Source organism: Ochotona princeps, chromosome 19, assembly GCF_030435755.1.
Source record: "Ochotona princeps isolate mOchPri1 chromosome 19, mOchPri1.hap1, whole genome shotgun sequence".
Lineage (NCBI taxonomy): Eukaryota > Metazoa > Chordata > Mammalia > Lagomorpha > Ochotonidae > Ochotona > Ochotona princeps.
Window position 1 is genome coordinate 42,928,987 of NC_080850.1, and position 16,036 is coordinate 42,945,022.

General features: G+C 42.2%; 1 protein-coding gene across 1 annotated transcript in view; it reads left to right on the forward strand.

Moving 5' to 3' along the window:
* The window catches only part of CEP120 (centrosomal protein 120), a 57,916-nt gene that overhangs the window by 16,580 nt on the left and 25,300 nt on the right, over window positions 1-16,036 (forward strand). Inside the window, exons 5-11 of the mRNA XM_058677495.1 lie at window positions 87-235; window positions 6,005-6,202; window positions 8,100-8,327; window positions 9,259-9,475; window positions 10,972-11,146; window positions 13,470-13,619; window positions 14,445-14,627. Coding sequence (XP_058533478.1) covers window positions 87-235; window positions 6,005-6,202; window positions 8,100-8,327; window positions 9,259-9,475; window positions 10,972-11,146; window positions 13,470-13,619; window positions 14,445-14,627 — 1,300 coding nt within the window. The remainder of the gene's footprint in view (window positions 1-86; window positions 236-6,004; window positions 6,203-8,099; window positions 8,328-9,258; window positions 9,476-10,971; window positions 11,147-13,469; window positions 13,620-14,444; window positions 14,628-16,036) is intronic.

Here is a 16,036-nt window from a genome sequence, read left to right on the forward strand (position 1 = left end):
TGTAACAGTTTACGAATGTGGTCAACTTGTAGAAAGCTTGGGATGTGTGACAGACCGCAGTGTGACACTAGTTTTTCTCTCCACAGTGCTTCCTGGCCTGGCCAGGCTGGACCCCAGGGACATTGTGGTGGTGCTGAATGAGGAGGGCGGCTACCACCAGGTCGGCCCCGCCGAGCTCTGCACCGACTCCTTCGTTTTATCCGTGACCATTGCTTTTGCCACCCAGCTGGAGCAGGTGAGGCTTCGGTAGAGATGGACTAGTGAGTTTCACACATTAATTTGTAAATCTTGCCTTGGCAGTAAAAGGATGTGTTAAATCTTTTTGTTTTAAAAGAATCATCCAATGACTCTAGTTGTACTATGTGATATTGTGAGGGCTGACAAAGAGATTTTAAAAATTAGTTATTGAGGGCCCGGCGGTGTGGCCTATCAGCTAAAGTCCTCGCCTTGAAAGTCCCGGGATCCCATATGGGCGCCGGTTCTAATCCCGGCAGCTCCACTTCCCATCCAGCTCCCTGCTTGTGGCCTGGGAAAGCAGTCGAGGACGGCCCAATGCTTTGGGACACTGCACCTGCGTGTGAGACCGGAAGAGGTTCCAGGTTCCCGGCTTCGGATCGGCGCGCACCGGCCGTTGCGGCTCACTTGGGGAGTGAATCATTGGATGGAAGATCTTCCTCTCTGTCTCTCCTCCTCTCTGTATATCTGACTTTGTAATAAAATAAAGAAATCTTTAAAAAAAATTAGTTATTGGAATAACATACTTCTTAGAAACTAGCAATGTTGAAATACTTTGCCTCAGAAAATACTTTGGCCTGCTCAGTCTGAGATTATATTTTAGTAGTTGATGCACTAACAGAATAGCCAGTTACTGACAGATGTTGCTTGGGTTGTTAGCAAAGGACATTAGTACCCTTAGCGCAGGAGCAACGTGAGTATTGGAAAGCTCCTTTTGGTCCCCTCACTGAGGGTCCCGTGGGCTGGCTCTGTGGCTGCCGGCGTGGTTTGCTGTATACAGTTGAGGAGACTGTGGGAGATTCACCACTGCTATCTTCAGTGGTTAGCAGTCTTGGTTTTGTCCAAGATGTTTCTTCTATGGAGGTTACTGGCTGCATGCCTCTCTTGGTCGAAGCCTGGCAGTCCTGGTACACCAATAAGAGTCCCCGGGGCGCTTATGGAATAGGCTGCCTCTTCTCACTCGTGAAATTACCTGGCACTCCTTGGTTCTGCTCAAGGACTTTGGCTGTTGCCATTAAAGTGAATTAATATTTTTATTTTTAAAAAATTTATTTTTACTACAAAGTCAGATGTACAGAGAGGAGGAGAAACAGCGAGGAAGATCCCACATCCGATGACTCACTCCCCAAGTAACCACAATGACCAGAGCTGAGCCAATCCAAAGCCAGGAACCTGTAGCTTCTTCTGGGTCTCCCACGCGGGTGCAGGGTCCCAAAGCTTTGGCCATCCTCCACCACTTTCCCAGGACACAAGCAGGGAGCTGGATGGGAAGCGGGGCTGCTGGGATTAGAACTGGTGCCCACATGGGATCCGGGCATGTTCAAGGTGAGGGCTTTAGCTGCTAGACCACCTCAGCGGGCTCGTGAATTAATATTTCTAAAAATTGAGAACATGGGAACTGGTGATGTGGCATAGTAGGCTCAGCCTCTACCTATGGGCCCGGTGTCCTCTGTGGCTGCTGGTTCATGTCCCGGCTTCTCCATTCCCAGTCCAGTACTTGCTTAGAGCTTGGGAAAGCAGTGGAGGATGGCTCATGTCTTTTGGTCCCTGTACTCACTTGGGAGAACAGAGGATGCTCTTGGCTCCTGCCTTCTGATTGGCTCAGCAGCTTTGCTTGGGAGTGAACCTGCAGTTGAAAGATCTTGCACGCTTTCTCTTTCCTTCTTGTAACTCTACCTTTAAAATAAAAAAAAAAATTAAAGAAATTTTTTTCTGAAAGATTTATTTAGTTGTAAAGAGAAGAGAGACGGAGATCTTCCAGTCTACTGGTTCACCTCCCAAATGGCCCGCAGCAGTGCAGCTGAGTGGATCCAGAGCCAGGAGCTTCTTCTGGGTCTCCAGTGCTGGTGTAAGGTGTCAAGGGTTGGGGACGTTCTCCCCTGCTTTTCCAGATCATAGATAAGGAAGTGGAAAAGAAATGGAGCAGCTGGGATGTGAACCAGCGCCTATATGGAATGCCAGTGCTGCAAAGCAGTGGATCAGCCTGTTGAGCCACTGCATCAGCCCAAAAATAAACCTTAAAAAACCATAGAGAATATAGCTTATGCCTCTAGAATGTTTTTTACCAGACTACCCTTTTTTTTTAAGGAGAAAATTTCCCACATCAGCCAAAATCCCAAGAAAAATGGAATAACCTCATTTAAAATTTTTCAGGATTGATTAGGCAAATGTTTTTCTTAGGAAATGTCTACTCTACTTATTTTATTTTGACTTAAAAAATTTTATTTTTTTTTGTTATTATCATTTTATGACACAGTTCCATGTGCCCTGGGATTTCCCCCACCCGTTTCCCAGACACCCTCCCCCGCCCGAATTCTCCCAAATCATTACAGCAGCACAGTTCCTCATCAACAGTCCTAAGTCCATCATTGCGGGCTTGGATAATGGCAGAATCCAGCATCCAATTGTCAAGACACATCCAACAGTTTTGATCCGGAAGCAGAGATGCACACTGCACTGTATCCTCACGACTGGACGTGTCAGCCTCCACTGAACAGTCACTATAACCCCCCACCAAGTGAAAAGCCACAAAATAAAATCAACAACAGGAAGAAAAATAGAAATTTACAACGCCATGAAGATAAACAACATGCCACTGGATAAAGTCTCTGTTACAGTTACTATACATGCCCTTAAAAGTCACAAAATCAACAATAGGAAGAAAAATAGAAACTTACAATGCCATGAAGTTAAATAACATGGTACTGAATGAATGACTAATATGTCACCGAAGATTTGAAGAAAATGCTTCTGTTTGAACTATGAGTCATTTAAAAATTTAATGAGAAAAAAAGTGTTTTGAAGAAATGAAACTAAAAAGAAAAACCTCAAAATCCATGAGATACAGTTTCCACTGATCTTTGTTGGTGAGATGTATCTCCTGTAGGAAACAAATAGATGGGCTCTGTGGTTTTAATCCAGTCTACTAACCTGACATTTGATTGATGTATATAAGCCATTTACCTTAGGGTTAATATAAATAGGTGATAATTTGTTCCTATCATTCAGCAGTGGGCTGTTCATTGATTTAGTCTTCTGTTATTTTGCTGGGATGTTCTTTGCATTTATCTTTGGTTTCGGTGGGTACTATTCCTTTTCTCTGTCAAGAGAACATCTTTATCATTTGTAGGGCAGATTTGGAAGAGGTGTATTCTTTTAACTTTTCTTCACTGTAGAAGAATTTTATTTCATTTTCAGAGACAAATGAATGGTTTGCTGGATATGTTATTCTGGGCCAACAGTTTTTTTCTTTTAGAATCTGGACTGTGTCGCTCCATTCTCTTCTTGCCTGTAGAGTTTCTTCTGTGAGAGATCTCCTGTGAAGTTAATTGCCGTTGCTCTATATGTCAGTTGATTTTTTTCCCATGTGCATTTAAGGATCTTTTCCTTATGTTAATTGGAAAGAGCTTGATTATCTATCATGTGTGGTGGTGAAGATCACTTTTGGTCAAGTCTGTTGGGAATTCTGTGCCCCTCTTGGATGTTTCCCAATTCTTTCTCCAGATTAGGGGAATTTTTCTTTATTATTTCATTAAATACATTTGTAAACCCAGCTTCTCTTTCTGCATCTTTTGGAACTCCCATAACTCTTACATTTGGCCTTTTAATAGTGTCTGTTAACTCTTGGATACTTTAACCTGACCCAGCTCTGCTTCTAGCTTTTTGATTGTTTTCCCATTGTGACAGGAAATATCTTCTAATTTTGAGATTCTTTCTTCTGTCTCCTTCATTCTATTATTAAGACTTTCCACTGAATTTTTAATTTGCTCTAGTGTGTCCTTCATTCCCAATAATTTGGCTTGAATATCAGTGTTCTTTCAATTGCTTGAGCTCCCATATGTGTTTCTCATTATTGATAAGAAACTTTGTAATGAGTTTTCTGTTCTGTAATCCCCATTTTCTCAATGTATTCCTCAGTTAACTCTGAGGTTGGCATAGGTTTTTGTTCCTTTGCTGGGGAGTTTTCAGTAATATTCATTGTGCCTTTGTCTCTTCTTTGGTTTTGGTCATTGTACTTCTGGTTAGCAGATGCTTCTTCTTAGGGCAGGTTTCCAAGCTGTGTCACCCACAAATCTGCAATTTGATCTAATCCTGGCAGCTCCACTTTTCATCCAGCTCCCTGCTTGTGGCCTGGGAAGGCAGTCGAGGAAGGCCCAAAGCTTTGGGACCCTGCACCTGCGTGGGAGACCTGGAAGAGGTTCCTGGTCCCGGCATTGGATTGGCGCGTACCGGCCCATTACGGCTCACTTGGGGAGTGAAACATTGGATGGAAGATCTTCCTCTCTGTCTCTCCTCCTCTCTGTACATCTGGCTTTTCAATAACAATAAAATCTTTAAAAAAAAAACCAAATATTAATTATGGGGTCCAGCGCAATAGCATGGTGGTTTAAGTTCTTGCCTTGCACACGCCAGGTAAACACGCACGTGCTTGTGGTCATCTAGAAGTGTGTACTAGACTGTCATGAAGAAGTGAAGATGGTAAAGTATGTATTTCTACTTCAAAATCAAACCTGGACTTCCAATGAAAGTGTTAAATGTATCTTGACAGTGGGGTGCTGGACTCGGCCTTTGTCCATACCTACAGGATCAGGATACACTTAAATAGAATGATGGACTTATGACTGTATTTGTAGGACTCTATTATTGTAATAAAATAGGGGAAATCAGTGGGGGGAGGGAGGTGAGGGGAAATCCCAGAGCCTTTGGCACTGTATCATAAAATAAATAAACACAGAGGTTCCTGAACATACTTGCCACAGGATCCAGCCATGCTCCTCCTGAGAGCAGGGGTTCGGTCCCACGCTGCGCGGGAATGCCCACAGGTGCACGCTGCGTCCGCCAGCGGAGCGTGGTCTGTTGGTGCGGTCCATGCACGTGCCATAAATACGCTGAGTGAGATCATCTGGACAGAAAAGGCCTCACACCACACTCCAACATGATACATCCAGAGTAGGAAAAACAGAGCCCCAAGCGGGTTTGTGGTTTCTGGGGTCTGAAATAGGGAGAAGCGGGGCGGAGTTGCTTAATGGTGATGTGTCTGAGGAAAAGAACCAGGTGGTTTTTCCTTCTCACCTACTCAAAGGCGGCGTGAGGGGTGGATTTGTAGCTTTCCGGTCGAGATGCAGTAAGCCATCTCCTGTTGATGGATGTGAAATATCCATGGTTGAATAATGTTCTAATGAGCTTTGAGATCTAGAAGAGAGGACCCGAGTCCCGTCGGTCGTCACTTGGAGCGCAGGCGCATCTCTGCACAGTAGTCCACAGCATCCTTCAGGAGCTGTGAATTCTTAGTCTCTCAGGTCTGACACAGGAGCTAAACTCTCGCGTGAAAAGCCAAGACTAGCTGTTACATTTCAAATAGCCTGGTTCAGACTTCTTTTTAATCTTTGTAAAGTCAAGTCTCCCTGAAGGTGAAGTATGGGTAAGAGAAAAATACGTGAAAATCAGGAAAACTCGATTTAAGGCATTTGTCCTGTTTCCTTCTAAAAAGAATTGTCACATATTTATAGATCCATTGAATAAATTTAAACCCTAAAACAAATGTATTACAGCCTTTCTTAGTATCTTTGTGTTTTTTTCTAAAGTAACTCTTGAGAAAAACACAGATTTGGTGCAAATTCAGAAATTGTTTCCATGGTAAATTTTAGGGCTTGAATTAAATAATTGGAAATATTCCAGCAAATATTTTTGTAATGTAATAGACTCACTAACCATATTTAATGCTTTGGAAAGTAATATGTTTTTGTTTTGTTTAACCTTCACTATTTAGTTAATTCCTTGTACCATGAAGCTTCCGGAAAGACAGCCTGAGTTTTTCTTTTACTATTCTTTACTGGGAAATGATGTTACAAATGAGCCGTTCAACGATCTGATCAACCCCAACTTTGAGCCAGAGCGAGCGTCTGTTCGGATACGCAGCAGCGTGGAGATGCTCCGTGCTTACCTGAATCTTCAGTCTAAACTACAGGTAAGAATTGTGTCATATTTTTAATTGGTGGTAGATTTTCCAACATTAGTTTAGTGCTGCGGTTCTGTTATTTCGGTAAAGCAGGCTATCTTTGACACCTGTGTTAACTTCTAAGGTATTTTTTAGACTCTAAAGTAACATTACAATTACTTGGGAATTTCTAGCGCTGATACCTTCTCACAGAGTTCTTGCCTAGAGTTGGAGGAATTGTCAGCCCTGAATATTAAAAAAAGGCTTTGCCTGATGCCTAGGGCTATAGGCACAGTCAAGGGTTCGGTGTCACGCGTGGAAATGGTTGATGTGGTTGTAGGAATGAATGCAGATCATACTCTAGAGGTTAGTGTTTATTTACCTTATTACTCTTAGAAATTTATGAATTACACAGTTTGTAAAGTCTCAGTTGAGGTAATTTGGTTTCTTTTTTCTTTTTTCTTTCTTTTTTCCACTCTGTTCCATAGTGAACCTGACCTCGTGAGAGGCAGTTGCTTTTGATGCGAGGGGAGCGGGGTGTGAAGCACAGGCCTGGAGGCCTTCATGGCCAGCGGTGTCCTTGATGGCAGTGCTAGTGTTGGGCAGGAGATTAGGAGAGACATTAAGGAGTTTTAGTAGTACTGTATTTTAAGGGTGGTGCTGTAAACCCGGGATTACCAGGAAACACTAGAATGGAAACTGAAATGCAGGAAAAATCAGTTTGCATTTTTTTCTGTAACATGATCAAGTCTTACCAAAAAGATTGCTTTATTTATTAGTTTGCTTTTGATGGAGAGCATTAAGTCATGAAAATATATCCTCCACAGCCCATCAGAATGTTACACCAAATAGCGTAAAGCTCTAGGTACAGGTGTCTTGTAAGACTGGCATTGCTTATGCTAAACATAAAAGTCTCTCTTATATAATGCTTGCTTAGTATAGGAATGGGCACTTTCCCCAGGCTAAATGTACTAGAGGAAAAGAAGAATTATGTGACATATGCCTCTAATTAGTTTATTTGTAGTTATCAACAAGTAATAATATTGATCTTTTGGTTAATTATCAGTAATTACTAGCATATTCCATGCCGGGCGTTCTTATACCTTTTATTCTTAAACTCCTTGTTTTAATTAAAAAGCCCTCAAAACAAGAACAGAATGAAAGAAATACTGATTTGATCAGCAAGTAACTAAAATAAGATTATTTGAGCTTTTTAATCCAAATCAGAGTTGATCCACTGAATTCTTTCTTAAACTGTGCTAATGTTAAGGTGAAAATGGAAAGAATGTTTGAGGTATTTGCTTTCTATTTATGTTCATGCACTCTACGATTTAATTTACATATGGGAAATGTTTTAAAATTTGCTTGAAAGGCCAACCGACAGAGAGCCTGTTTCTGTTGATTCACGCTGACCACAAATGCTTGCAATAGAAGGCAGGACCAGGCTGAAGCTAGGAGCCAGGAATTGTATCCGGGCCGCGGTGTGGGAGGCAGAGAGCCAAGCACTTGATCAGCCAGCCCCTGTCTCGCATAGTGCTCATGAGCAGGAAGCTGGATCAGCAGCGAGGGCAGGACGTGATGCCAGGCACTGAGATACAGCGTGTGTCTGACCCCCGTGCTGGCCGTGCCTGCTCCCCGGAGTGAGATACTGAAATGACCACAGCTTACTAAAGGCAGAAAAGAGAGTGGTGACATGAGTATACAGTGCTGGAAGAAGAAATTAAGGAGCTATAGTGAGTTGCATTGAGTTACTAGTAAGACGTTGGACGTTATTACTAGGGTTGAAACTCCTGTTTGAAACCTTGTCGGTCAGTGCCAGGCCAGTAAGCTACCCTGCCTTGTGGTCTGTGCTGAGAAACATTATGTAACCTTTGCAGGGCTGAGGAGAAGAGTCTAAAGCCCTGTTCTGGTTTCTCTTTCATACTAGATCCATCTGTGCTGTGGAGACCAGTCCCTGGGGAGCACGGAGGTTCCTTTAACGGGATTGCTGAAGAGGGGCAGTACAGACATCCACCAGCACCCAGTCACTGTTGAGGGCGCCTTTACTCTCGACCCTCCCAACCGAGCCAAGCAGAAGCTTGCACCTGTTCCCTTGGAGCTGGCCCCGACTGTGGGCGTGTCTGTGGCTCTACAGAAAGAAGGTGTGGAGTGCCAGGCAAGTAGTGGCCCTCCGTCCCATCCCCTGCTTCTCCAGTGTCATGTGTGGCTGCTGACAAGGAGGCAGGAGAACTGCCTGGCCTGAGGAGATGTTGGCTCATTAGGAGTGGCCTACACCATAATCCTTCCTTTCTGGAAACAGAAACCTCTATGAAAAATTGTGTGGCTTCCAATGTTGGCAGGGCTGAAGTAGCTTTGTCCAGAGCCCTCCCGGCCTCTAGGGTGGTTATTTAGTGGAGCCCGTCCCCGCCCCTACTATAGTCATCAATTGGCAGCCCAGGAGCTCCTGCTAAAGAGAGAACCTTCTTAAACCTAGTTTCTGGGAATCTACACCAGGGGTTTCTTCTTGCTTAACAAAACCTGAGCTATGGTAACTGTCTTGGTTCATTAGACCCTGTGTTCCTCATGTACTCCAGAGGGACGTTTGCCATAGACATGGCCATTTGAGTATGTTTTCTGATTGTGTCTATTCCCAGAATGAAATACAATACCTTGTTCTTTCAAGAATTAATGTTTCTATACAGTGTGAATTAAAGTTAGGAAAACTGAAATGAGCGTCTTAAAGAAAAATACGTGTGTATACACACAGAGAGCCGTGCGCCACAGGTGGTGTAGGAAGGGCCATCTGAGCCATTTTCAGACACCTATGTGTGACATCTCTCAAACAGCTCTTGCAGCCATTGATCCTGCTTGCCTGTTATGATGTGTTTTGATACTGGGCTCTAGAAATATTTCCTTCCTGTTCATCTTCCTTTTTCTGGTCCTAGATGCTATAAGGAAATTTGCAAATTATGAAGAAAAATAGACTAGGAATATCCCAACTGGGAAAGGAAACTTATATTAAAAAAAAAAAAACCCAGCGTCAAGTTTTGCTTAATTGTGAAGGAAAGCTCTTTGCAAATTATGTTTTATTTAAAAATTGTTTTTAGTCTTTAATTGAATTAAAGACCCAGAATGGACATGAACTACAGCATTCCAAGAAGAGACTTTTAACCCCCATAGAGGAGAGGACAGTTCCTGGACCCAAATCACCCAGCAGGTCACCTGCTCCACCTCCCACCCAGTCACCTCCAACTAAAGATGATGCAACAGAAAGTGAAGTGGAAAGCTTACAATACGATAAAGACACCAAGCCAAATCCAAAGGGTGAGACTTTTTTTTTTTCCAGATGTTGTAGAAATAATGGGCTCATAGCCATTTCATAAATGGCTGTGAGATATTCTGTTGGTTTTAGGTAAAAATTGTGCCCTTTTTTGGAAGACCCATTTATATGTGGAGAGTATAAAAACACTTTAAATGCAATGTAGTTAGCCTTATGATTAAATTTTCTGAAAGCATTTTTCCTGATATTTTCACACTAGAAAGAGCCTATTCAAAAGTAGTGAAAGATTATGGTTGTTTCAGTTAAGTTTTTTTTAAATTTATTTATTAGACAAATGAAGTGATGGAGGGAAAGAGAAAGCTTTCATGTTCTGATGTATTTTGTGAAAGACTGCAATAGCTGGGGTGGACCGTGCCCGAGCCTGGAGCTCCCTTCAGGGCTTCCTTGAAGTTGGCCGGGTTCCAGGTTGTTAGACCTGCTTTCGTTAACTTTCTGGGAGTTGGATTGGAAATGGAGCATCTAGGAACCCGAACAGCAGGGACTCACTTATGGGATGCTTGCATTGCAGAACTGTGCCACCACACCTCCTCAGATAGATTCTTTTTTTTAAAAATTTACTCAGTTTATTTGAATAGCAAAATTTCTCTCTCTCCTTTCTCTGTCTGTCACACACACACACCCCTTACATTAGTCGGAGCTGTGCCATGGCAGAATCAGGAGCCTGGAGTTTCCCCAGGCCCTCCGATGAGGGTGCAGGGGCCCCAGCACTTGGCCGTTATGTGCTGCCTTCGCAGGAATGTTAGCACAGGTCTGGGTTGGAAGTAGAGCAGCCAGATCACTAACCAGGGCCCGTATGGGAAGTTGGTGCTGCCAGCTGCAGCTTAGCTGTCTGTACCACGATGCCAGCTCCTCAGATTTTTGAACTACTAAAGTCAGCTGTCTTGTGTTAATTTGAAATTTAGAGGAAAAAGCTTAGTAATTCTCAGTAATTATTTTTTTATTTTAATGATGAAATAATGAGAATGTATGTACTTCTGTTTTTATATAATTTTTCAATCACATTTGGTTCTGTAGTTGTACTTTAAATAATTAGTGGCAGATTAAGTCTTGAGCAGCTGTATGACTTGGGCCACTGGCTGAAATTCCTGCTCCAAAACGAGTTACATACATCTTTTGAATTTGCTTTTTTCTGTGTCTGAAATAAGCATAGTACTTTTTACAAGGTGGTATAGTTATATCTATAGTGAATCTTAAATATAACCATCTGAAAGCTAAGTTACAGGTAGGCTGCAGTCGTAAGCTATTGCATCAGCTCTGTACACATGCATTCTAGTTCATTCTTTATGCAGTTCTCGGATGGGAATTATAGCTCACATAATTTGGGGGCAAGTAGATTTTACGGTTATGTCTCACTTCATAAGTTTATGGAACAACACAGTTTCCTTGCTGCTTGAAGGTAAATGAGATGACATTTTAAAATGATTTTAACAAGTTAATAGAAACTTTTAGCCAATGGCATGTCCTTTTTTGTTTGTTGTAGCTCTCAATTCCGTGCCCGCGTCACTGGCTCAGCTGGTGGCCACCACCAATGCGTCGGAGACTGCTTCAGGGCAGAAGATTGCTGTTCCCGCAACGGCCCATCATTTTTGCTTTTCAATAGACTTAAGAAGTATCCATGACTTGGAAATCGGTTTTCCAATCAACTGTATATTAAGGTGTGATTTGATCTTGTTTCAAAGTAGTGTTTTCTGAGGAGAAACGCTTTTCCTCTGGGGATTTGCACAGAGAGGTGTCACCAAAGAAGTTAAAGTGATTGTTCAGTCATTGACATAGAAGGGGATAAGGCTGAATTCTAGACTTTGAACTTAAAGCTGAGCAGTCCTGGTGCTGTGAGAAATAATAAATTATTAATGCCATTGTTTGAAATATAGTGGTCCTTGAACTTTAAGGATGTTTTACTGACTAGAGGTGCTGTAGGTTAAAACAGAACCAGCCAACATCTGATTTTTCTATAAAACTGTATTAGAATGAGAGGTTGTGTTGCTGAAGCCCACATTGTATAGCTGTGAGTCTAAGTGTCTTAATCATTGAGCTGTAAGTGGGATGTGTCTAGTCTCTTCAATATGAAATCAATCAGTTTTATGGATAGATTTCTAATGTTACATTTTCATACATTTTTTTTTAAGATTTATTCATTTTATTACAGCCAGATATACAGAGAGGAGGAGAGACAGAGAGGAAGATCTTCCGTCCGATGATTCACTCCCCAAGTGAGCTGCAACGGGCCGGTGCGCGCCGATCCGAATCCGGGAACCTGGAACCTCTTCCGGGTCTCCCACGCGGGTGCAGGGTCCCAATGCATTGGGCCGTCCTCAACTGCTTTCCCAGGCCACAAGCAGGGAGCTGGATGGGAAGTGGAGCTGCCGGGATTAGAACCGGCGCCCATATGGGATCCCGGGGCTTTCAAGGCGAGGACTTTAGCCGCTAGGCCACGCCGCCGGGCCCACATTTTCATACATTTGTGACTGAAGTGTGCTTGGAATGTTTAGCGTCTCATAAATTTCTTGGAGTCAGCATTAGCATTTGACATGAAAATGTTGATTGAATGACTGAAGTGAGAACAGCTTCATCTTCTCTTGGCATTTCTGTGAATTTTAGTAACGAGGCTTCCTGTACGAATAGTGGAGTGGGTGGAGGGGACCCTGTGTCAAGTGTGATCATGAATTCATTGGACATTCTGCTCCACCTCATGTGAGATGCTGAGCATTATTCTAGAATGTTTATATTTGAAAATTAAGGTCTGAAAAAGGATTCTTGGGTCTCATATACACAGCTTCAAAGGTTTTTGTGACACTTGAAAATTACTTTCAGAAACAATTATTTCCTATTTTGTCCTTTTTTCGCTTTCTAAAGTCTCTGCTGTTTTAGCTGAGATTTCTGTGCTGCTCCTCCTCAGGGAGTCTGTTCTTGGGATAGCTTGAGAGGGTGTTGGCCAGAATGTGTGGCAGCGAGAGAGAATGTTAACACAGACTCACTCACGAAGCACTCTGACAAGGTTTTGTATTCTTCCCCTGGGGACAATTATTAAACACCTACAGTATGCTTAATACTAGGGGAACATGAGCCACGGGAGCAAAGAGCTCAGCCTAGTGAGAAAGACGAGAAAGAGGAGAGGAATCCACCTGCTACAGGGAAGGTCAGTCTAACGCTGTCCAAGGAATGCACTGGACGGTCAGGATTGCCAGTCCTGCCTTTGATTCATTGGAAGGCATTTTTAAAAATACATGGCACTTAATTTTTTTTCAGTTTGATATATTTTGTATTCTGTTTTGATATGAAATTGTACTTTTAAACCATATAGAATATGTGAGGTAGTACTGCTGTTTGAAAAGCTTAATATATAGGACTTTCCCTAATCTTATTCCCCTTGTATTCTAGGGTCAAAAAAAATTCTAAAATGACCTGATTTCAATAGATTACTAGTTCTACTGGAATTGAGGGATAGATAGCATTTATTCTTTAGGAAAAAGTTTTTGCAAGTGCGGTTACATTTTTAAGTTATGTAAATAGCAAGATACAAGATGAAAATTTAAGTGATCATCATCGTATCTTCACCTGTGGCTTTAAGTCCAAGTTGAAGTTTGCAGTTGTGAGGCCTTGTTGCACGTTGTCTGCTGTGGTTTTTGTGTAACGTCACTCCGTCCACAATTCCTCCGAGTTGGTTGCATCCCTGAGTGTTCACAGCCGGAAGACCGTGAATGTATTCTCGGCCCTCACTGAGGGCGGTGTAACCCACGCAAGATGAGAAGACCACTGCTTACACACTAAATCCAGCAACCTTTTCCTGAGTGGTACCGAGGTGGCAGCTCCTCGTTGGTCCCCAGGCAGAGGCGGTGAGAGGGTACATTCCCACAAATGGCAGCTCAGCATCCCTCCCATTGTTCTTTCTCAGAATTTTATTTGCTGATAACAATGCTATTTTACTTGTGGGAAACAGTTGTGAATTGTATCGTTACACCTTGTTTTTCTAAATCCTAGGTACTCCTACCCATTCTTCGGAAGTGCTGCTCCTATTATGACCAATCCTCCTGTAGAAGTTCGCAAGAACATGGAGGTTTTCCTTCCTCAGTCCTACTGTGCGTTCGATTTCGCCACTATGCCTCATCAGCTGCAGGACACCTTCCTACGGTAATGAGCACGCTGTGTGTATTTTCTTACTGAAAAAGGAAGTTCATGCGGCTTGAAATTCACAGATATTTAGATGCTTCAGCATCAAGAAGCAGAATTATTTACCAATGATGTCCATGACATTGGTGTACCTGCTGGTGGTTTCTGTTAAAGGGCTCTTTTCACTTTTATACCCTCTTTGTTGGAAGTAGACACAGAAGCTTAACACATCATCTGTGGGTAATGAAGGAGCTTTAAAAAGTGGTCTTGCTCGCCTTTTCCTAATAGAATATTTCAAGAAATTTTGGGGAAATTGTAACAGCATACATTTCAAGGACATTTCGGAGACTATTTGCATGAATTTCAAAATTGCCTGTACAGAGAGAAGTCTTAAATCCATTTTCTGTGATCTATGTGATGTCCCTTTGTCCATGTTTGAAAATAACTAAGATTGCTTAGTTTTTATTAATGCATCACCAAATGAATGTAGTGTTTTTTAAACAATTTTTTTCTAACTCTTTACTGCGTGAACTACAGTTGTTAATCTGTGAAATGGATTTATGAAGAAAAATGAAACTTTGAAATGTCTTATTTTTTAGAGTATCAGTGTTACAATTGAACTTTATGAATTTTAAGGGGAAGAAAGAAGTGTAACTAAAAAGTATTTAACCATTTGTGGAAGTAATCTTGTTTAAAGGGTTTTACATAGTAAGAAGTGTAGAAAATGTGTTAGTATTTCAGGTTTGGTACTTGCAAAATTGAGCCTTTATTCTAATTATTGCATTGGATGATATTCCAAATTCCAAAACCTTTTGGTTCCATTAAGGGTGTTTCTGTCTCCTATAGGATTCCATTGCTGGTTGAACTGTGGCACAAGGACAAAATGAGTAAAGATTTACTTCTGGGAATTGCAAGGATTCAGCTTTCTAATATCTTGGCTTCAGAAAAAACACGCTTTTTGGGTTCTAATGGTGAACAGTGTTGGCGTCAGACTTACAGTGAAAGCGTGCCTGTTATAGCAGCACAAGGGTAATGCATTTTGCAGAACTGGCTGTCGTGTACATGTGTGTGCGCGTGTGTGTGTGCATGTGTGCAGTGAATCTGGTTAGTTAGCCACAAACTTTGCCTTTGACCTGTTGAGGCTGCTTTCCAGTTTCCTCTAGCTTTCTGTTACCCATGTTAATTCACAAGTAAATCTATGCTCCTGGAAACTGGGATACGTCCTCAGGCTCCATGCACGTCTCCTGTACGTGGATGTCAGGAGCCCAAGTCCCCAGACCACTTTCCACTACCTTCCTGGGTGCTCCAGTGGAAAGCTGGTTAGGAAACAGAGCAGCTGGCACTTGAACTGCTACTCCCGGGCTGGTATTGCCAACAGCAGCTTATCCCACTGAACCACAGTACCAACCCCACTGGAGAAGTTTCAACGGAGTAACTTAAGATCAACCAACAAGTATATTACTACCACAAAGTTACGTTTAATTTAACATTATGTTGCTTTCCAGAGTGTCATGAGAATGTAGAAGGAATTAAAGTTCAGTGAAAATTAGAGATTTAAAAGTATTACTGAAATTGCTTCCCTTACTGCACCTCCTCCAGAGGACTTCGGAAGACAGAGGATTTGGCAAAGTTTGTATTTACTTAGAAGATAGGGAAATCGAGTTTCTTAAAAAAAAAAAAAAAAAAAAGAGATACTTGGTTAACTGAAAATTGGTGTTGCCATCACTCATTATTAAAAACTAGTTCCTAAAAAGTAGTATTCTTTGTAATGATAACTAGAATATAATGACATCAAAAGGAAGGTATTTTTAATGCTATTTGTTGCAAATATTTTTATTTCCCTGTTTTTCAGACAAGATTTTAGGAAATTTCTCTAGGTAACAAGATATGCTGAGGAACTTGCCATGTTTTAACATTTTTCAAATTGGGAGAAAGTATAAAAGCTAAGAATTGGATTTGTGTGTGTGTGTTAAAAAAGATTTAATTTTGTGTTTTGGAAGGCAGATTTTACAGAGGACAGAGCTCTTGTATCGCTTATTCACTCCCCACGTGGCCACTGTAGATGGAGCTGAGCTGAAGCCAGGAGCCAGGAGCCAGGAGCCAGGAGCCAGCAGCCAGGAGCCAGGAGCTGCTTCTTGGTCTCCCACATGAGTTTGGGGGACCCAAGGATCTGAGCCATCTGCTACTGCCTTTCCAGGCACGGAGCTGTGGCAGAAGCAGACAGCTGGGATTCAGATCAGCATCCAGATGGGATACTGGTGCTGCAGGTGGAGGATTAGGAGTTAGGCCACTGCACTGGCTCCTATGTGAAGTCATTTAGTCATTTTATTTAGGGTCTAACGCAATGGTTCAATTGGCTAATCCTCCCCTTGCATGCATTAATATCCTATATGGGCACCAGTTTGTGTCCCAGCTGCTGCACTTCATGGTCCAGCTCC